Below are 24,814 nucleotides of genomic sequence, written 5' to 3'. Positions count from 1 at the left end.
TATAATATACCATATTTTATAGCTCTTTTATCTTGCCAATTATGAACAATTTATTTGTAAATAAATTATAGTTAGTATAAAATAACTTAGAATATGTTTTTTTTTTTTTTTAGTAAATAAAGTATATATTATTATACCTATACTATGATAACTATATTATAATTACTACACATATACTACCAAAAGTTATTGCATATTGATAGACCTGAACGATGAAAGTGTTGGTAGAAAATAAAATAAAAACACAAATATATATCCATTTATAGCAATAACGATAGTAGTATGTAAATATGCAATTTTAAAGTATATTTAAACAACTATAAACAACTAATACAATTGGTTTATAAGCCAAACAAAATTGTAATGTTTACGACTAAAGAAAATTATATACAATTACAAGAACCTAACTTTACAGTTGAATAGTAACTGGAGTTTTTAAGTATCTATATCCAAATATTATATATTTAATAAAATATACGTTATACACATTTTATTAAATGAGAGAGCGCTACAAATTATGTTTCACTTGTATTTGTTTTAATTTACTTGTATTGACTTCAATACCGAAGAAGTTAATGTTAATGTAAAAATGATTAAACTTTTAATGAAATTTTCTGATGAAAATTATATAGAAATATATGAAAATCTATAATAAAATCGTCACACTGTGAAATAAGAGCAATTACTTAATGCATTTAATGATAATATGTTTCCATCCACTACACATTCGATATTTTATTTATCACAAAACATTTTCAATAAAAATTTAATCCGTACTTTTCTCAAAGATATTCTAATGACACGGGACTCAATTTATTATCAACAAATATACGAGTATATTGGCTTTGAAAAATAATTGTATAATATTGTATTACAGTATGCATTGAAATTTATAAATTATAATTTGTATTACATATTTGTAGTTCCTAATAAATAAAATTATATATTGATTGACAATATATTGAAACCGATTTGTTTGAAATATATGTAGAATAATGACGATCAGTACGAAATCCATTGTTGTTTCTTCTATAAATAAAGTCAGTTCTGACTGTTTGAACTTTGGTTTGAGTGGTTTGATCAAAGCTACGAATGTAGAGGAATTATAACATAGCAAAATAAATAATTAGTTTCCCTAATCCATATTATTAATCAAATTATTATTAAAAATATACATTACAGTTTTTATATTTTTATTTTTTAACTTGAATTAAACTGGTTAAAATTGTTTTTATATTATGTTATTTTAGCCGTTTCGGGTATATCTTAACACATTAAACTCATACAAAAACTGCAGTATCTATGAAATGAAATCAGTAGTTTTAAAACTAATTTAATAAACGTATTATAATAATACAAGGAAACAAGGCCGAACTTAGGGGGGGATTTTGAGAGTTTAAACCCCCTCATTACGAAATTTTTGCAAAATTACGCAAACTTTATTTCATTATTATTTAATACATCACTTACAAAGATTTGTATACTCCCCCTTCCCCCGAAATTTTTTCTGGGTGTGGCCCTACAAGGTAATATAATTAAAAAGTAAAAAAAAAAGTTGTCGAACTCACTTAATTAAAATGTATTTGTCTACATGATTTATTTGAATTAACCAATATTTAATACAAATGTTTTCTCCGTTTGTAATTATTCATAAATTTATTATTAAACTATTTAAACTTTCAAGTACCAAACTTATTAAAATATAGTAAATGTTTATTTCGAAACGTATAATAAACAAAAACAGAATTATAATAACGCTGCTATATGAAATCAGTAAAACATTTAACAGCTTTTACGGTTTCCGTTTGTTTTAATATTTGTAAAGGACAAGTTGCAGGCCAATTCATATAGGTTATTCATATTGTTTTCAGAATAATATACCTATTTTAGTACTTATCCCTGCCGTATTGTGTTTATTTATTAAATCACAATTGTTTTTACTTATTTTATACTGACTTTTAGCTTTTGGTGGATTTAGCATATCTATACTAAACTAAATTTTATCTGATCATTTTAATACGTAAGTTATATAATTATATTTTTTTAAATTTTTGTTGTAGCGGAAAACAATAATTTTGATTTTTTGTAGAAAAATTTAAATAAAAAGTTCGTTTTATCATTATCTAATTTTAGAAAAAACTTTAATTTATAAAATATAAGTTCTTGGTTTTAATGAAATTGGAATACTGCCAGTTTTAAATAATACATTCAATAAACATTTCAAACAGTTAAAAAAAAATATTTTTCTGTGTTAATTATGATGTAAAAATTAAACTTTTAAATAAGGAAAATAAACTATTTTTTTTATTAATATGAAATATATTTTTAAACTATTGTTTACATAAACAAAAAAATATAATTTGAAGCAACTATAAATTAGTTATAAAAAATCTGCATAGCCGTATAAAATTGTCGTATTTTCATCATATTTTAAAAACTTACAATATATTTCTTAATACATTTTTTATATGGAAAATGTTCCACTCGCATGCTTGAAAGTTTCAATAATTAATCAAATCAGTTAAAGAGTAACAGTTATAATACTTATAATTAAATTATTTGTATTAAATATTATTAACTATTTGTATTCATAAAAATTATCTGTTACACCAGTTTTTATCACCAACTACTAATTTATATATTTAGCTAAAAAAAATATATTAAGAAAAAAAGGATAAATTATTTTGCATATAATAAGTAAACACTTTTCTTTTTTTAAAAGAAAATATACATTTTATTATTGAAGAGTATAATAATTTTCATAGTATGTACTTTCTTCAAAACATTTTATTATAGATACAATAAATCTTGACATTAATAATTATAAAAAAAAAAAAAAATAGATTTTATTTGTAATTCTTTTTTTCTTTTAATAAGATAATTGGTTTATTATTTATGTACGAGTATTGCAATAATGTTCAGCGAAACAGAATGCGTTGCTAGAAATATTTCTCTGTTTCTGTAAAAATATTGCATGTAAAAAATATACTCGGGGTAGCTACGTATATATGGGTGCCAAAGTTTATATAGATACACACGCATACACATGTATATATATGCATATTTTTTTTTTTGTTACTAACATTTTGCAGGAGTAAGTTTAATAGGTATACGAGCTGGTTGTTTATTTATGGGGAGGTTTCTGCATATATACGCCTGCATAACACACATACACATGGGGTCGTGCTATATACGCAGGCCACCGCATTCCTATAACGCTGTTTCGTCGACAGTTATTACTGCGCACAACAAAACAAATTACTGTTTTCTAATTTCACAAACGGCCCTTCTGCCCTAGCCTGAACCCGCGTCCCGTACTGGGCGTATTGTCCTGTCCACTTTGGTCATTGGATTTAGCACCTCTTTTGCACATTTAAATTTTGCATAAGCAAAATACCACAACATTCAATCGACCGTGCAATTAATAGTCACAACAATTGTTGTGCAATATTTTTGTGTTTTCGTGTTGTATAGGTATCTACAGCATATTTCATTAAAATAGAAACTAGAAATAATAATATTATTTTTGAACCGTTATTTACATTGCGATACCAGTGATACGTGTTTTGAAGATTCAGTATTGTAAATAATAGATGATAATAATAATAGTTGCATGTAAATATCTGAATAATAACACCTAGAAAAATCGCTTCTCTGTGTACAGTTGTAGGTCTTCATTGAATCCTGTTATTAAATAGGTCACTGTAATAGATGTGTTAAATTTTTATTCAACGATTATTACACATGAAAAATTATTTATTTCAAGTGAAAACGGCCTGTCATCCTATATTTCTAAAGACTTTTATTACGTATTATTTACATTACGATTAGAAATTTATTTTTATTAGGTAGTCAAATCGTAGCAGGTTGAATTGATTAATTTTTGCCCAAACAAATCTTAAATATTATATAATGATTGTTATTATACCATTTTATACAATATTTAAATAATAATAAACATACTTAATTGACAATGGTGAACAATTTCAAGTGTATATATGAATAAAATTTCATCACAATAAAAAAATATAAAATCGTTATTTTTCGTTTAAATATATAATGTTGTCAACATTAAAACTTAAAATGTTCATAAAAAACCATTACAAATTCCGTAAGTAATGCTTATATTTTTAGTTTCTGCTTTAAAAACAATTTATGAATAACCTTTTATTAAATTTCCAAGACTTTTACTCACAAACAAATATTGTATTAACATAAACGGTAAAAAAAATAAAGTCAAAACTAAAACTTTAAGTAGCACAAACAAAGCCAATATATTTAAAAAATTATATATTGCTTATAAAATGCTAATATAAATATTTGGTAAAACACCTACAGTTATTAATTTATTAAATTACACTGTCACCATGAGGATAAATGATAATAATATGAAGATGTATTGTCACAATTGTATCATATAGAGCTATTGCCCTAAGCACTAAGAAACGGTCAAAATAATGTAATGATGTAGTTTCACTTAAAATTATTAATTTTTCGAATAATTATTACAAAGTACTTTTTATTTTTATTGCATTATAAAAACCTTAAAACGCATCATTTTTGTACATAGAATAAATGTATATATGTATATATAAAATATTATGTATAATTTTCATAAACTATAATAGTAATTTTAACAAATTGGTCCTAATAATATTTAAAATAATTAATGTACAGTTATATTACAGAAACTATATGTTGACAACTTAATACAATTCATCAATTGCATTATAATAATATAAATACCGTACTTAATTTTCATATGTACTTTTTCGTATATGGGACTATTTGTAATTTATAGTGATTTTCGGTAATAATAACTTTACGCGTTACTTATAACATACAAGTTACAAAACATTTTATTTAAAAAAGATAATATACATTACAACTTAAACTATCTAGCAATAATAAACATTAATTCTTTATATTAATTACAAAACAATTTTCTAATATTATAATAAAGTAAAAAAATAATTGTATACTAAAATTATTAATATCATTTTAATAATAATACGTATGTATTTATCCTAACTAATAGATATTTATATAAAAAAATAATAGGTAGGTAGTTACGAATACATGGCACCAAAAAAAAAAAAAGTTTAAAAACTTGCATTGTTGATTTCAGCATAAAATTACAAAAAAATATTTTTTGCTTTATACCTATATGTTGAATATTTAAATGTTACAGTTTAAAAAAATAAACATTTATTTACGATTTTTCAATGGAAAAAAATATGTGCACTTCGCAAGTGCGTTTACAATCCATTCGGAGTCTTGGACGGTTGTGTGTCATACATCGAGTCTTGGATTTTTTTGCTACTGCACTGGTGGTAGACGACCGCATCGTGCACGGTCGGGAAGAATCGCACCGCTTTCACGCCGTTACTGCCGCGGATAAACTCCAACGAGCTGTCGGGTACGGCGGCCAGATACACGTTGAACCCGTCGGACACGAGCGATTCGATCGATTCGGACAGCATTTTCGCGCCGGCCGCGTCCGCGTACTGGAGGGCGGCCATATCGACGACCACGCACTGAGCGGGACGCCGGCCTCCGGTTGGGTTCTTGCCGTCGACCACGGTCACGGTCACGGTCGCGTCGTCGTCCCTCGTCACCTCGATCAGCTTTCTCTTGAACATGTACCTGTTGATCACGTTCAGGCTACCGGCGTACCGGACGATCTTGACGTCGGGTATTTCGACGGCGTCGCCGTACAGGTCCAGCCGGACGTACAGGTCGGTGTTCGGTAACCGGCCGAGCACGTGCACTTCGTTAAGCACGCCCTTGACGAACACGAACAGCAGTGACACGACCACGCCGATCAGCAGTCCGGAGTCGATGTCCAGTATTATGACGGTCAGGTACGTAACTATCCACACGGTGCCGTCGGTCTTGGACTTGCGCCATATTTCCGGGAAGTTGAGCACCTGCATGAGGAGCCCCTTGAGCGCCACCACGATGATGCTGGACAGCACGCACCTGGGCAGCGGTTCGAAGACGACGCCGATCCAGAGCAGTACGACCACTATGATGGCCGCGGACACGATGCTGGCCATCTGGGTCTTGCCGCCGACCGTCTGCTGTGAGGCGCTGCGCGACGGTGACGCGCCGCTGGGCAGGCACGAGAAGAACGAACCGACCACGTTGCCCAGGCCCTGGGCCAGCAGCTCCTGGTTGGTGTCCAACGGGTATTTGAGTTTCTCCGACACGAGCAGCGCCAGCGACATGGTGATGGAGTAAGCGACCAGTGCGATGACGCAGGCGTCCACGAACACGGCCGAGAACAGTTTGACGGGCGGCACTTCGAACGCCGGCAGACCCGCTTTGATTTCACCCATCTGCAATGCAATCGAACGATAAATAATTTATCACGTGTTTAAACTTTAAACGTCACGTGTAAAGTTTTATAGAAGTGAGTCGGCCACGGGTTTTAGTTTAACGTAGTTACGTTTCGAACGACACGAGTACTGTTTTGAATATTATGGTTATCGGTCATAACGTCAAAACAAAGATGTATACCTATTTTTTTTTAATGAATTTACATTGTTATTGATGGATAATAATATCATTGTGATAATTGATAATATAATCAGATTTAACTAAGGTCAGCTCACGGGGTATATATACCCTATATAGTTAAGGGCTTGAAAAATCATACGAATTATGTATTTGTACAAAATTAATATTATATAATTGAGATCTCGTTTAATTCAAATATTAACGATAATATATTATATAGTTCCTAATTCATTGTATGTATTTTTTTTTATTAATGTTTTAAAAAAGGCCTGTATAATTATATATTTATTTTTGACCGAGTGATACTCGAATTCTAATAAAATGCGAAAAAAAGCGTACTCGTTGATAAACGTATAAAGTGCTGGTCGTCATTGACCGGTTTGGGAATAGATAGAAAAACGGACAAAAAAACGTTGTTTATTGATTTGTTATACGGCCACACGTGAATAAAGAAGCAGTCAAGCGATGCTTACCTGGACCATGTTATAGTCCTGGGCGATAGTGGTAACTTGGAACAGGACGGTGGCGAAGACCGTGACGATCAGTTCGATCGGCAGTGGCATGCACAGCCTGCTGTTGATCCTCTCCTTCAGGTACTTGTTGTACACCAATAGAATGGTGACGGTGGTGATGGACACCGCGGTGGTCGCCCAGTTGATGGTGTGGAAACGGTCGGCGAAATCGTAGAACGTGTTCGGCACCTGCATCATGCCGTGCCGCCGTGCCACGTCCACGCCGAGCAGCTCCTTCAGCTGCGACGTGAGCACGATGACGGCCACGGACGCGGTGAAGCCGCTGACCAGCGTCTCGGACAGCACTGTGCACAGCAGTCCGAGCCGGAACACGTACATGACCAGCTGAACGAGTCCGGCCACCATCGTGACCGCGGTGGCCACTTGGATGGCCGAGTAACCGAGCGTGGGGTCGTCCTCGGCGCCGTCGGTCGCGTACGTCGTCACCACCTTGCCGGTCATCAGGCACAGGACGGACAGCACGCCCAGCGATATGTGACGGGACGTGCCCAACAGGCTGTACACCAGCACGGGAAACACGGCCATGTACAGGCCGACGGTCGGCTCGACGTTGCCCAGGATGGAGTAGGCCATGCCCTGCGGGATGTTCAGCACGGCCACCGCGATGCCGGCCATCGTGTCCTCCGCGAAGTCCTTCGACCAGCGGTAGTTGAGGAACAGCCAGTCAATGGACGGTATGGTCTTCTTCACGTAGTCGGCGCAGGTGCGTTTTTTCTTGTGCGGTTTCTTAGCGGCCGGCCGCCGGGTCGCCTCGGCCGGAATGTTGTTGTTGGCCGACAGCGCGTCCACTTGGTACACGTGCCGCTGCGTGTTGATTTCTGGTTGACGGTCCATCATCTCGGTCTTGGCGTCTGTAGAGTAAAAAAAACAAACAAACAAACGATTAGTACCAATAAGTCGCGCACTTCCGATTCGCTTAAAATATTATGTTTAAAAGCATTTTTTCCGCGTTCGTAAGACCATTCAATTCTAACTACACGGAACAGCGATATTATTCCGTTGACGGGTTTTTACCTGTGACTCCATTGACGATCATTTTTTTTTTTTGATAAATTGAAATTATACTTTAAAATCAGAATATTATTTTCTTCAAAAAAGAATATTATTGAACAAACGCGCTAACGTGACACGCGTTTGTTATTAATACGTTGTCTGAACTATAACACGTTTCTGAAAATGTGTACGATTATATACTGTATGACAGTGTAGTCGCTTTCAAGTTTAAATCTATCCAAATGGCATGTGAAGTGTTGATAACATAATATTAATCACGTGTCACACTTTACATTATTCATATATTTCTTATCAAGGTATTAAAATTTAATACTGTCATGTTGTATTTAATACATTCAAAAACTAAACCGAATTTTAATTCAACTTAATTGAAATTCGCAGTTATTAAATTATAAATAATTAATAACTTGAACTTCATTGTTATTTCTTAAAGATTTATGCTTTCGGTATTTTAGATAAAAAATTGCTCTCAACGAATCTTAACTTTAAAGTATTTTGGCTTATTGATAAATTTTAAACGATTTATCATTATCACACATTTGTATTAGGTAGTTGAATTCAAAATTGTCGTGAATTAACTGATTGTTCGAAAAACTATACATAAGAATAACTATAATGGTTGAAATAAAAAGTTCCCACGTATATTTATATCTGTTTTATTTAAATTGCTCATTGCTCTATAAATAACTATTTATTTATTTTAAACACAAAATATCAGGCAATAGAATTTTTTTGAAAATGCTTCAGTATGTTAATTTAAAATTTAACTTTAAAAAAATTATCTATACTTGCTATATTGCCATCTCAAAATATACTCTCGAGAAAATTAAATTAAAACAATATTACAAATGAAAAAAATATATCTAATGAATCTGCAACTACAAGATATTTTCCCCTGAACCACTTTTATTATGTTAAACTATGATAATTATGACAAGTAAAACTTTTATGAGTACGACGTACGACGTTTGATAAATAATATTTAACGAGTACATGATTATATATAACTAGTTATGGTATGTATAATATGAAAATTATTAGGTAATTTACTAATTAACCGCGTATAAATAAAAATCTAGAATAATAAATCATTATAATTAATTACATTATATTTAAATTAATGAATTATAAAACTTACTCATTATTGAACTGCGACGAAATATTATAAATTTTGCGTGTTTAATAACGTACAACAAACGTAGGTACTTGGTCACCAACGGTTTATTGAAAATATCCAAAGAGTAACTTTTGATGAATAGGTACTATTAAATGAGAACATGATGCCTCACCATTTTATATTATATGTAGAAGTGAAATATTTTATCTAAAATTTTCAAATAGATTAAATTAAATGTATACCTATGAATTGCATTATTACAGTTATATATATATATATATCATTAATTGTGTACTACAGCTGTAATAAAACAATAATACTTTAAAGTAAAAATAAACATTATTTTAATTTATTTTCGAGTGGTTTGAATTAATTTTAGATAATCAAAAAATAAGTATCTTATCCTATTAGTACTTTCCTATACATCTTGTTTTTGATGATAGAGATCTGTTAAATATTATTAATCAAAATAATTATACACAACCTGATCAAAACCTATTCAGTTCGTATTAGTCAAGTTGTCAGTGATATTGATTAAAATCATATAAATATTTTTTTCAATAATATATCATACTCGATGGTTTATCAGATATCATTATAATATGCACTGCTAATTTATTATCATATCAACCGTGATAAATGTCATCAACTATTATATAAAAGTATGTTAATATAATATTTTAATAATTATAATAATTATAAATAATAGAATAAAATAAAATAAATATATTATAATATACATTAAAATATTAACGAACTTTAATAGGTAAAGTACCTATAAAGTACCTAACTAATATGAAAAAAAAAAAAATTAAATATTCTAATATTTTTAAGAAAAAATTTAAATTAACCAACAGGCACTACCTATTAAATATTTAAATGGTAATAAACAATAGTCAAACGGTAAATGTTTTTATAATCATTAACAAAAACCTAAAAAAAATGTAATGTTTTTTAAATATTATTATGATTAAAAAAATTCAAGATGGCCACAAAAAAAAAAACAATTCTATAGTTTTTATAAATCATATAAATTATAATATTAAAAAAAAAATAATATTATATCATATTTTAGCAGACTATTGTAATGATGTGTACTCTTGGAATACTGTAAACAGTGATCATGGTAACGATTCAATATCGCTATCTACAAGCGAAAACTATTGTAACATTTACATAACATAAATTTAATTGGTACAGTTAACTATATTATACGATATTATTAATTATTAAACAATTTATACAAATATTAATAAATTGACGAATTACTATGATTATCGTGTCATGAATATCATATTTAATGAGTTATGAGTACCTATATCCTGTTTTAATCGTGTGAAAAACTTATTGATTACTAATAAGTGATATCAATATGATTTAGATTGTGTTATTGGGTTATATGAAACTACAATAATGTTATTACAACTGCCACAATATTTTGGTTTAATTCAATAATAACTATTTTTATTCATCAAAAAATTATTTGGTGTTTAATAAATAATTCATAGATTTTTCTGTGCCTTTTATAAATTTATCTCTAATGTAAGATTGCAAAGAATGCATCTTACATAACATGATTTATAGACGTTGATATCATAATATTATCCTATTTAGCATAATCCATATACAGTCATACAGACCTTACGTAAAGGCATAATAAAAATTGGTAATTAGTAATATTACAGTAATATAATATTATTTTAGATTTATAGCAAATATAAATAATAAAATAGAATTATACTAGTATTATAATCTTCTTAGAAAAACGCTATATTATTAAATTAGTTATAGGTAATATAATAATAAATGCGCACATTGATTAAATATGATATTATATTAATTTTAATATGATAGCAATAAATTAGTAATTTACTTTTTGTTCATAGGGACTATTTTTGTTTTTATAAATGAAGTGGTATTCAAAGGAATATTACACTGTGGTGTACTGAACGGTTAGAATATGTAGGTTCAACATTATTGTTGAACCTACATATTACATACAAATTTGAAAACCTTACAAAAATAAATCCTTTACGGATTTCTTAACGCCTACCTACATAATATTCATTTGTATTTGTCAATAACCTAACATTTATTAGCTTCTGTTGTCTGTGAAAATTACAAGTTATACATTTTCTAGTATTATATATTTATTACTTTATTATATAGGTACATATTAATTTGAATATTGAGTACCTACTATAATCAAGTTTTTCTTTTTAACATTTGTCAGTGTTTTTGTTTAGTCATTTTAAATAAAAAATTAATGTTTTTTTATAATTAAAACGCACTGTGTTTTACTATATTTCTAGTGTTGTAATTTTACACAAAACATATTATGGTTTTCCTATTAAAATTTACAAGTGTTCCGTTTCGAGTAAAACAAATTATGATCACGTTATACAATATACATACCTCAACTATTTTTGAGTAAATCAAGTTACATAATATGTTATATATATATTATCAAGTATGTATTTTATTATTATTTAGATTTTGATTAAAATAACACAATTAAATAAAGACCAAGTACGTTAATAAAGAATTTTATCAATAATGAAGACAAGTATAATTTCTATGTGTTTAACTTGAGTGTATTTACCGTATTCAAATCAAACCATACTTAATAATTAAATATTTGTATAAATTATTAATTGTAATATATTTAATTTAATTAATGTTTCTAGTGATGATTATAATTATTATTATTAACCATCTGTCAAGACGAGTCTACATAAATAGAAATATTTACTAGCTGTGTTTGAACGTACTACATGAACAATAACTTGACAAGTTACAAAATGACTATTGTTTACAATTCTATATCAAAGAAATTAGTGAATGGAACATGTTTTTACAAATAATAAAATACAACGATATGGCCGGCTGTAAATCCTATGTTACCTATTATCTATGGTTAAGAAACAATTAATAACTAATTTAATATTTAAAATTATTGAGAAAAAAAAATGATATACATATTATACATTATAATACAATAATATAATACAATATATTTTGCATGTTTACCAGTTTATCACACTAATATATTAGCATTTAAATGATTTAATTGATTAAACAACCCTTGTTGTTCGATCTAATTGACGAAATGTAATATCTTACAACTTATTAATCTTTATAATATAAGTATTCGGATTATCCAACCGAAATCTCATAACAATTAAATACTTGCACGTTTAAATACTTTTTGGATCATTAATTTTATAATTGATTGTTTGTTGAAACGAAAAAACATACCCTAAGTAATAAATATATTATATAATATAATAATGATTATTTATAACCGTACATGCATAGTATTATGTTTATTGTTTGGCTTTGTGGTCTTATAATTATCCATTTAAATAAAGTACGACTTTAACGTTTTTAAAAACACACAAGAAAAAAAACAATTACAAAATCCTCTAGGTAGTGTGTGCGATGGTTGTAGGTGACTAATGCGTTAGACACAATTCAACATTTCGTTGACAATATTTCTATGAACTTAACACGGGTGTTACGTGGGTCGACGATAAGTTTTAACGTGACGGAGGAAAAAAAAAGGGAAAAGAAAAACGGAACATTAAAAGTTGTCGTCGTCGCTATATGCGGTCGTTTTGTCACCGAACATTTTGTCGTCCGTGTTAATCCGTTGTTACACCGACGTGTGCATTGTGTATGCGTATAAATTACAACAGCTTCGTATCAGAATCTTTGTATTGCGTCGTGTCGCATTATATATTGCTATTATAATATTATTCACAGTGATATATTTCGAATTCTCGGCCGGCCGACGACGGACGTTTTTCTTTCACTTCGGTCGACAATATATTATAATACGTATATAATGTATAATACAATATTATTATCATAATATCGTGTGTATTTTTTATCATATAATATATAATAATATCATGCCGTGCACACGCAACGCACGCACTACAACGGGCATATAGTGCGCTCGGCTCAGTCGTCCGCGGCTATTGCTTCGGACGCACGTGCTCGTGTGTGGCAAGACGAATCGAAAAGATCCGTTTTCCGTCCAGAGCAGCCCATCTACGCCGCGCGCTCCACGTGACTCGACGTCTGGCCGCCCGAGATGAGAAGATCCGGTGCCCCCTCCCCCGCGCGGCTGCTGCTGGCCGGCCGCCTGTTCGTCAAGCCCCGCGAGAACTCTAAAAATAATGTGATTTAATTAATGCGATGTTTACGCAGTCAGTGTCGTCCGGACTTGTTGAATGATCTATTCGGGTTTTAATGCGCGGACGTGCACTATATAAACGTATATTACAGCAGCACTGTATACCACTCGTATATACAACAATAATAATATATAATATTGTATATATAATATTATTATACGTCTTTTGTCAGCTCATAATTCATTCTCACCCGGTGGTGTTTTGACTAGGCCGTCACGTCGTCGTCGTCGTCCGCCGTGTTCCGCGCAGACATACACATAATAATAATAATAATAATAATAATAATATACACAATGCGCACGCCATCGTTCGCCCTGTTGTCCCGCACGGGATCGGTATAGGCCCATCGCCGTCGCGTTTAACCAAATACACATTAATATATTAATATATACAAACTCGGGCCGGAGAAGAACCACACCGCGAACGGTGTCCTACTCGAGGGTGTAGTGCTCGTACGAGGCTTTACGAGACTCGTATTATAAATATTTACACGGACGCGGCCGCCGCCGTTAACGCGCTCGGAGACTTTCGTCGTCGCCCACACACGTCGAGCCGGTCCCTCGTGTAAACAGTTTGAAACCAATATAATAATAATAATAATAATAATAATATATCGAAGCGGTCGGCGTGTCGCGTATACAATAATATGTTACGGGTAGGTATGTGCGCGGTCAGCGCCGACAAACGTGTAGGTATAATGTTATTATTTATTGTTGTGTGCGGAGAGGCGTTTGCGGGCGGACAAACCGCCGGATCGCGCGAAGTAGGTGTACGGACGGAGTCACGACTGAACTGAATATTATATTGTAATACCTATACACCTAATTGGTATGCGATCGGAGGAAAAACAGACGCGACACTCGAAAACGGACCTTTTTTCCGACCAACGATCCGACTATACGGTGTTATACGATCGTCGTAATACAATACTATATAACAGCGGTAGACTCCTGTTCAAGCGGATCGTGCCGAAGTCGTTACATTCTATACATTATGCACCTAACCTAACCTCGCGAGTAAAACACAAAAATCACAGAAAATATTACGCGGCGTGTATAAAATATCAAGTACCACGGATGAGAGTCATATACCTAATATTAATAATACTCGTAGTACATGGGAAAATAATAGGAATGTTTAATTATTCGGAATACGACTGGCACTGCGAACGAGTTTTTTTTTTCATTTAAAAGTACTGTCTAGTAATAGAATACAGTCCAAAGAATGATTTGGTTACACATTTTCCGTCATATTACATACGTATACTTAGATATTACACCGAACCGGTGTTAAGTTTATCAGCGCTTCGTTGTAATAATACACAGTTAGTATTGATCTTATCACGTAACACGAATGTTGAAACTTTAATTTTTCAACAGGATATATAACTCTGATATTTTTAATCTATACGGATTACTCATTCTGGGAAAAAAACCTAAAACCTAACCTCTGAAATATGATATGTAACTATATGAATATTTGAAAACTAGGTTTAATATAGAAGAGCACTGTATACCACTTTATTTAAATTATTTTATTATTGTTTATGTTAACGGTGATCAATCTTATTATTATTATTATTATTTTAACTGTATAAATGAAATTACTTTATTTATCATAACAGTCAAAACTAGTATTTCATGGGTTTCAGATAACATCATTTCTCGTGATTTTAATAAACTATATCGTAACTCGTTGAATTATTACTTGATAATATTTATAAATATTTATAATATGCTTAATTTATATAGTCTTAACAAAAAAAATACAAAATACATATTATTGCGTGCTGCGTTAGTTATGATCAGCAGTTTCATTCATTTTTATTTTATTATTTGTAATTATTTTTTACGATCTTTGGTAAATTTATTACTTATTAGAATTGATAATTCAATTCAATTTCTACACATGGAAATTATTATATATTTTTTTCTATTTCTATATAAATAGCATGAAATAATATTATAATGTATAAAAAGTATTTTTATATTTTTGTATGTCAAACAAATAATTATTGCAAGTTTTAATATAGTAGTTTGTTTTGTCAATTGCCTATTAAATGTTGTTCATAATGCAACTTTAAATACTTAAATAAATTTATTTTTAAGATTATAAGTTATAATACAAACATAATAATTTAATTATTATACCGTCACGTGATTCACGTGTGTTAACTATGATTATTCATTTTTTAATAATTTTATGTTTCGTGGTGATGAATTGTTGTCTGCTAGTATCAATGAATTGAAAAAACAAAAAATAATTTATTTGACATGCAAACATGTTTTTTTTGAAATTTTTAAAATCACAAATATATAAAATTGTATAATATATTATAATAAAAAAATATAATGCTAAACGTTAATCCATTCTAAACTTCACTGCGTTATATTAGTTATTTTACGAATTAAGTAGATACACTTTAAATATTTTATTTAAAAAATAATTGTTTTTTCTACATTGATATATTACAATTGCACTACGTTGTATCTACGTCATATATTGATATGAGTTAATTAATAATAATATGATATGTTATTTATTTTTAATGGCATAAAAGAAGTTAAGTACAAATAAGTTATGTTGACTTAGAAAAAAATGTTGAGATTATTACATACTATACAGATTTCAATATATTTATATAAATAATTGCTAATTAGTTTTACATTTAAATATTGATTATTCCAAACTCATAGTGATAAAAATACTATGCTGATATTTTTTTATAGTACACTTAAAAATAGTTTAGCAAAACACTTGAAAGATATTGTAAAATATACTGCAATCTCATTTATCTCTGTCTGAAAATGCCACCAATCAAGAAAAATAGTCTTTTTTTAAATTTAAAATCATAAATATTTTTGATACATAATAATAGCTTGTCAACATGTGCAAACGTTATCATTAATTTGTTTTTTACATGGTAGGTATTATTCGATTAGATAATAATTAAATAATAGTCAGATGTAATAATATTTACAACATTTTTTGCAATAGGTAAACACCTATATTAGATTAATTTACATTACTATTATACTAAGAAAACAGCTGATTATTACAAATTATGGATAATCCTTTCACCTGATATCTACCTGGTGTTAAATAATAAAAATGCTCATAAAGTTATGATAGCATTAATATAAACTGTATTAACTTGTGTTCTAATTTCTCATCGCTTATAATAAGTTACATCTGGTGACCGAAATTTCAAGCTTCATGTTATTTTTGTAATTATTATTTCAGTAAGACAATAATAAGTGACTTTAAAATTTTGAGAGACATGTGCAACAGATATGAGAAATAATTAATAGATATTATCACACAATGTTTCATGACAGCATTCAGTACAAATATAATAATACAATGCATACATTTCCAGTGATCTATTCATCATCTCCGCTCTCTAGACAAACATGTGTTCATTTCGGGAAGTTGATGACTGCGCGTATGCCTGAACGTCAGAGTGTTATAAATTTAGAAAAAAAGTCGTTAACGCAAAATTTTGCGTTATTGAAATCATACAAATATTTCGAATCAGACTCGCTAATCACTCTAATGACGATTAAAGCCTTAAGTCAGAAAAGACTAACGACGGTCTTGAAATTTAGATGTATCGGTTTTATACTTATACAAATTATAACGTTAGAAGAAAAGCTGCGTCTTGCAGGTGACACGACTAGGCACGAGTGCACGACGAGACTAGGCGGACTAGTGCGAACTTGGAATAATGAGAAAACCAGATAGTAATAGAAAATAATAACATGATACAAATTAAATAATAAGATAAATAGTTGTTGTTGAATTTCGGCCAATACAATAGTATGCCGTATACGCATGTGGTATATATGACGAGAGTGGCGTGTGCGTTTTGATTTGATAAGGATGATGAGCAAATTTCGTAAAATGGGGTGAAACGAACCGATGACGAGTCCTCGTGGCACGCATCAAAACTACGCGAGCAATAAAACTACCCCTTCCAATAACGACGTCTGCACGTCGTGTTCTCGTGTGACACATACAAACACATAGCATGATCAGTTGTGTGTGTGTGTGTGTTTGAGAGTGTCAGAGAAAGACCGGTGGTGGATAGGATTGGTGGCGGGGAAGCTTTCAACGAAATGAAACCATCAACGAAAGGACACACTGATATATGTATATTGTATGTATATACACACACACACAAACACACACATATATATATATATATATATATAGGGCAACAACATCAGACCTCTCTGAGGAAAATAACGAATATTTGCCGCAGTCTCGCGGAAAGAAAGTAATCACACCGCCGCCGCCGAATAAGAAAGCGTCTCGACGGGGTGTGGGAAACGCAATGAGGTCGAGGGGTTGATTTATGTACGAACCGTATGTGCGGACTGCGAGGAACCCGATGATAATATAACTAACGAAATCTTGTCGAACGTCCTGTGGATTTTCTAACGACTATAGGGTTTTCTCCGCGTACAGACGTTGTTATTTTAGTTTAGTTATTTTTTTATTATTCGTCTCAAAAACATTCACAGTCGCTTTTTTTACATTAAAATCATCCGTTTTTATTTCCACGCACGTTGAGAAACCATTCTGTTTTCGGTTACGCACAACGATTATGTAAGAAAATCGTCTACGAGTGTTTTAGATGTAAAGCATTTTTCAACTGCGTTTATAACGCAATTATTATATTATTATCATTATTTATTTTTTCATAAACTCGACTTTAACGAACCAGTTAAATATTATAGAACGATTACCTTGAGCTTGCCGTAGAACAATATTCTGTCAATCGCTATGATTAACTATGACTCAACTCGTTATTGCGGTGATACAATAATATTATGAAATGCAACTAGCAAGGTGATGGTCGATGGTGTTTATCAAAACTTTTATTGATTTTATATTTATATCGATTTATCGACATTATACCGCACAAAAAACATAAAAATATACCAGCTGCAGTTATTATCTGGAATTATTTAAAATCCTACAAAGAAATTTTTGGGTTATCTAAAGTGGCTGTGCACGACAATAGAAATGATAACTATAGGAACGCTCCGCAACTACATTATATTATATTATGTATATTTTATTAGTATCACGGTTACTGGTTAGTCATTGTGTATAATATTTATGCTTGTTAACTTATAGTTATTAGTTTTAAGTATTTTAACTTATTTTGATAATTATATTATGGTATATAAATTTCCAAATTGTATTAGTTGGAAATGTATACTATCATGGAACCGCGATAGCGCATTGTAAAAGAGGGAAATACAAACGTAAGTTCATTATAAGTTACATATTTTATTATTTTTTTTCAACGGTTTGATAATGAAAATTAAGATTGACAAATATTATGTAAAGACTCGTAGCGGTAAGAGTTAGGATTGACCTTCTAACAGTTCTAACAGTGCAGATGCATTACCTTAATTAAATAGATATATTTATAGAGTATAGTTGTCAGTTACAATTTTAGTAGGTGGACGATAAAATCATTAAAATCGCTTCAAACGAATCACTACCGTAAAGATTTAATGTATACGCCCCGTATTCGTCGAGCACGTTCAACTATAGATACAATTTAGATTTTTGTAATTTAATTGTATAACTACATTATTGTTATAATATATCTTACAATACTTTCCAAATTTATTATATTTTATATTTTTATAAAATTTAAAGTACAATTAAATCTAAATTATAATATTGTATACCTACTTTTAAGCTATATTATATTTGGTTAAACTTATTTAACTAAATCATTGTCGGAAATGATACATATACATATATAATATATCCGGCGAAAAGTTCATAAATGTATAAAATATATCATAAACTCATAACTGATAAATTATTATTTATTTTGTATTAATTTATTAACCGTTTGACAGAGTTGTTTCGATCGTGAGCCATGATAATTTATTAGTCGGGTTTAATATAAACGTCCAGTTACCCTTAAATCCATCTCGTGATTTATGTGGGATTAAGCTAAATAAAGAAATGTTTGTTAAATAATAAACGTTTCATATTATAATATATCGCCGCAAGCTTCTCCTCGAATATTGTGTTCGTAATAATTGATAATAGTGTTTTCTGAGATATTCGATTTTATACTCCTCGTGTGTATAATCTTTAAAATAATCTATAAACACTCAATCGGTATAGATGGACATTTTAACTCCGATCATTTTTATTCATAAAAGACATTTCTTCACTGGTACAGGTCATTTTTTACCCTTTTTATACCATTATGCGTGTACATTTTACATGTGGTTATTTGTTGATTGTGTTTTATAAAGTATAATGTACAAATGCGGACATACGACGACTTACTATTGACTATGTTATAAAAATCAACATGATGGTACGATTGGGGTTGACTCTTGGGATATATATTATACATATATAATTTAATAATAATAATATACGCTTAAAAAGTACTACGAATTACAAAATCAAATTAAATTTTACTCCGAGACCAGAAAGTTCTTGTTGAGTACCCATTGAGTCACTGCAATTGTTTATTGTAGTATATTACTATTTATTTTTAGTTTCTAATGGACGATATGATCAATATTGAGACATCGAAAAGTAACTACATTACATTTTTCATAGCAAAAATATCAAAAAATAAATAAATAATTTATTGAAAAGACGGATGGAACTTTCAGTTAAATATATCTAAATTAACAATTATACATAATATACCTATTTATATATTTAAGCAGTTACTCTACACACGTTTACCTATACTTTGGCAGTTATGCATTATATTTATACTTATGATGTACCTCAGTACCAGATGAAAACTGTAGTCAATTGCGTATAATATTATTAAACCTGTCAGTGGTGACGGTGTATTATAATATAATGATTGGAGCCGATCGCTAGTAATTGTGTAGTTTTCACATTAAATTATACCGTTTACCGTGTATATAGATGTCTGTTATTAGTAAAACTTTACAATCTTCGTGACGTAAAACGACAATTCGGGATGGTTTAAGACGAAAAACGAGGTTAGGTCGGAGGGAACGCCACTCGTTTTGCGCGTGGGTATTATAATAATAATAATAATATCTCGTACGACAACGATCGATATTTATTACGGTGTTAGAGTTGTCTATCAAACGAAAGGAAGAACGATGATTTACCCCTGTTCTTGGCGCCCATTCAAACGGCCCAACATAACACACCGCCGCGTGTCTAGATGCAGCGAATTCTACTTGAACCGCGGCCAGATAACTATGTAATTAAAACTAGTTTATTGTATTAGCATAAATCTTCAAAGCGTGTGTCGTTGACGTGTGTTTTGCCTGTACTCCGCATTGTAGTGCGTGTATAGTTAGCCAGAAATGTCGTTTTGTCGGCCAAAGACACTAAAAATCGACCGTCAAGTCCGTTGACCGTAATGAATTTTATCCGTTTTCCGTACACACACCGCAGAGCCGTGTACGCGCATAATATTATTTAGCATCACCACATCTCATCATCCATTCCCCAGTGGTTATAATACGAAACGAAAACACACCGCGTGGAGATATCAAAAGAATATTAATTGTCGAACAAAATTCAAGGCACGTGAAATATAAATGTTAATTAACTCTATACGCAAGCAGATTGTATCATTAAAATAGTAGTGACAACTTATACTTTATTTCGTCAAATAAATACCAAACCATATAGTCTTGAAATATTGGCTTTTTATATCATAATAAATATTATACGTATACATACATATATATATATACGGGCGCGCGAGTGTATAATATATAATTATACGTATCGTGTTATAATAGGCTGTGACATGCAAAGTTCTCGTTCTCTTACAGAATCCGTTTTATCTATAAAATCGTCGAAAACAATAGCCGTCGCGGCGTGTGTCTAATACGTTTAGAGTTTCGATCGTTTCTCGTTTAGTATATTATGTTTATAATGCTCAACGGTCGACGGCGGTCTTATCCCATTTCGAATCGTATATATAGTTAATGACGACGATTGATGTTGAATAGTACTAAACAGTTCACGTCTGATCACACCGATTCGCCGACTATGAGCACACGCGCGGTCTATACCTCTACCGCTATTTATTGTATTACCTGTTTGCGCTTTGATACGTACACGCACCGTAATATTGTTCGGGCCTTCGGGGTCGATTGTTCCGGAACAAATTGCATGGGAATAATAATTTTCGTCGATAAGCCATCGACTTTACCGTCGTGCGCGTTGTTAAAACACGTGCCAATAGCAGCTAGGCAAGAAGAATTTATTGCTGTGTGTCGTCGCACCAATTGTTTTTCTCTCGTTGACACGCGCGACCGTGCAAAATATCTGTTATTTGTGTGACAACCGCGCACGGGAGGCGATACCGCGGCGGCAGGCGTCGTCGTCACGCGCAAACTTGGCGTTGGTCGGTTGCGTACAAACGACAGCGTTTCAAAAAACCTATGTCTACGGTAGTAGTTTTGCTTCGTTTTCCGGTTTTAGTGTATAGTTAACACTGTCTCTACGACTATGTTTTTGCAACGTTAATCCACCACCAATACCACCGCTCAGTTACTGTCCATGCGTGTGTATAGGGCGGTTCACCAAGACGTGTTCTCGACTCTTTTTATTCTTTCAATAATGTACGAGTAGTTATTTTAAAATTTGTTATGGATTTTTTTTTTAATACCTACACATAAAGAATTTATCATTTTAAAATATTTGACATATTTTTTCTATTACTTAACGAGTGTCCTGTAGTGGTACAAACGTCTGTTTATCAAACTCTTCTGTTTTTCAAATATGAACCCCAATTTTTTACTGTAAATTATTTAACAGATAATTTTTTAGATAATATAAACGTATATTGATCAAATTCGAACGATAAGTCCTTGAGTTATTTAATTGTGTTGTATGAAGGATAATTGATCCATATGATGTTAAAGGATTTGTAATACATGTGAACAATGGTAATATGAAAATGTTAGTACTTAATCAATTAATGGTCAAAGGATAAAAAATATTAGATCAGATAATATGACGTCTATATTGTTTCATAAAACTATTTTTGAAGACTATTATCCTTAGTACAAACATTTTAATAACTAAAAACTACTCGTTTAAATTTTGATTTAGATAAAGTATAAAAATATTCAAAAAAATTATTTACCAAATAATTAACATTAAAAAAGATTACAAATTGTTTTGTATTATCACCTTAAGTAGTATAAAAAATAAATTTGAAAATATGGTAATTAGGTATATTTAAAAATTTTTAACATCAATTTTCAAATAACTACATTATTGAAAAAAATAGGGGTAAGCATAGTTGGTGAATCATCCTGTATATAAGTAACATTATACAGTATTTCGAGTAGTCTAGTAACACGCAATGAACTCATGACCCTTGAACAAAAAGCAAATTGTAATCGTTTTTGTCGTACAATGGTGTGCCTTGTAACTTTATCGAAGTTCAGAGTACCCGTGGAATAACTGGGATTATTGTACGCCCAACCACCATCAACTTAAGTCTTAACTACAGATATCCGTAAAACCGTTTGTTGGTCAAATAAATACCCACATTTAAAGGTTTATTTTTATGATTTCTATTTTTTAATATCGGTAACCGAAAAGCGATTAAAATTCAAGTGTAGTGTCGTATAATAGTATTTATGTCATTCAAACGGAGAATAAGTACACACTTTAATATAAGTATTGAAATTAGAATTAAACATTCTAATTTTAGTTATCGACACCATTTAAGTATATTATATTTGTTAGTTTTTACAATAACGTTCAATAGCGCATTTCTGGATCATCTATCAGAGGCTAACTTCCAAGATAATTGAACTTTCAATTGTAAAACTATATTATCAATAGTATAATAATATCGGGAGTTAATTATTCTTGCCTCAAACCTCGTAACTTGTAAATTTTCCGCTACTAAAACTCAGCGGAAACAACAATATGCGCCTGTATCCTATATTTTCGAAACTAGGAAGTCACATTATGTGTAGACTGTAGTGTATAGGTACCAAATCATTAATCAAAGTATCAAACGGCTATGAAAATACAATCTAATTGTGTACCCCCTTCGATTTAAAGCTTACTGTATTAACACATTCGTATTCAGCAGAATGCACTCTTCATACGAGCACTCCATTTTGGCGCAGAGTATTAATCAAAACTTAGACTCCTATTCAGTAACAATCCATTCAGGTCTAACCAAAACGAATGGATTAGTATTTAGCATATTGTTCATTGTATTGTTTTTGAACTGATTCATACATAATACAAACATTACTGTCACATTACTCATAATATCATTGCAAATTGTGTTACTGCAGTGATGTCTATATCTATGTTTAAAATTTATGGTACATCGATAAATTATTTCGTACAGCAAACATATTTTAAGGAATCTTGCAAAGGTTGTAAAAAAAAACTTATTATGTGTTTATCATATTTCTATAGTGGGTATGACACATATATATAATGATTCTAAGCTACCCGTCACCCACTAAATTTTAGGGACGTGGAATAGTTGTGCTTAAAACAAAATTTGTGTTTTAGGATCAATGTACTCACTTTTTTATATTTATCGGTTAGATTACCTTCAGGTATAAATAATTTCCATCAAAATTGATTTATCATTTATCATACATAATAAAATATATACATTCGAAAAATCGAAAACATATTATATTGAGTTTAGTTATTAATTATGTAGGTACCTAACTACTGATGTCACATATATTCACTGTACAAGCTATTGAGGATAATATCGGATAATCAGTATGAAGACACTATTATATATTACTTCTATGTGTACAATATTCATTTACTTTTATAACATTTTTAATAAATGTTTATTATTGTAAATTTTTAATAAATATTTTTGTATTTTTAATAAATATTATTTTTACATAATTTTAAATCGTTAAAAAACATCACTAATCTAAACAAATATATTTTTTTTTTCCCTTTTTAAATTAGATCATGCATTTTTAATTCTGTATTTCAAAGCAAAGTTTAGAATACTTGATCTATAAAAATCAGATTTAGACAAGTATAGTTTAAAGTTTAAATCAAAGGAGCGGAATGTTATAGGAGTACCTCACAAAATGTTGGTCTAATTCTACATTTGTCTAAACATTGTTTATAATCTTTTATAGATCGGAATACTCCAAGTAATATTTTGCTTTGAAATAATTAAATTAAAAATGTATTTTTTTATTCAAAAGAGTAATAGAAACTTAAAAAATGATAACGATAATAAATAGCAAAAACTATATTATTTTTTTAACATAAAATTATGTAAAAGAAATATTACCAAAAACTTAGTGTTTTCTAAAATAATGAGTTTTTTTATGTTAAATGAATCGTCCGATCTATAGTATCATCGTAACTATGAAAGCGAAATGTTACGAAGAATCTAACATATAGAC

General features: G+C 30.5%; 1 protein-coding gene and 1 long non-coding RNA gene across 6 annotated transcripts in view; one reads left to right on the top strand and one right to left on the bottom strand.

Annotated features, from left to right (window-relative positions):
* Window positions 1-4,243: 4,243 nt before the first annotated feature.
* The window catches only part of LOC132931748 (pendrin-like), a 79,096-nt gene continuing 58,525 nt past the window's right edge, over window positions 4,244-24,814 (bottom strand). For 2 of the 5 annotated variants that reach the window (XM_060997725.1, XM_060997724.1), the window contains 3 exons: window positions 9,208-9,393; window positions 6,996-7,906; window positions 4,244-6,341 (listed from right to left, as the gene is read on the bottom strand). In XM_060997725.1, the coding sequence (XP_060853708.1) occupies window positions 5,259-6,341; window positions 6,996-7,906; window positions 9,208-9,211 (1,998 nt within the window). In that variant the 5' untranslated portion in view covers window positions 9,212-9,393 and the 3' untranslated portion in view covers window positions 4,244-5,258. Of the gene's footprint in view, window positions 6,342-6,995; window positions 7,907-8,069; window positions 8,242-9,207; window positions 9,394-24,814 lie in introns of those variants that run through there. The other 3 variants (XM_060997727.1, XM_060997726.1, XM_060997723.1) reach the window with 2 other exon arrangements.
* LOC132931749 (uncharacterized) overlaps window positions 18,492-24,814 on the top strand; it is a 32,081-nt gene continuing 25,758 nt past the window's right edge. Inside the window, exon 1 of the long non-coding RNA XR_009662776.1 lies at window positions 18,492-18,664. This is a non-coding gene — a long non-coding RNA (uncharacterized LOC132931749). The remainder of the gene's footprint in view (window positions 18,665-24,814) is intronic.

This window comes from Rhopalosiphum padi, chromosome 1 (assembly GCF_020882245.1).
Source record: "Rhopalosiphum padi isolate XX-2018 chromosome 1, ASM2088224v1, whole genome shotgun sequence".
Taxonomy (NCBI): Eukaryota; Metazoa; Arthropoda; class Insecta; order Hemiptera; family Aphididae; genus Rhopalosiphum; species Rhopalosiphum padi.
Note: the sequence above shows the minus strand (reverse complement) of the source record. Positions and strands in the feature narration are given on the sequence as shown.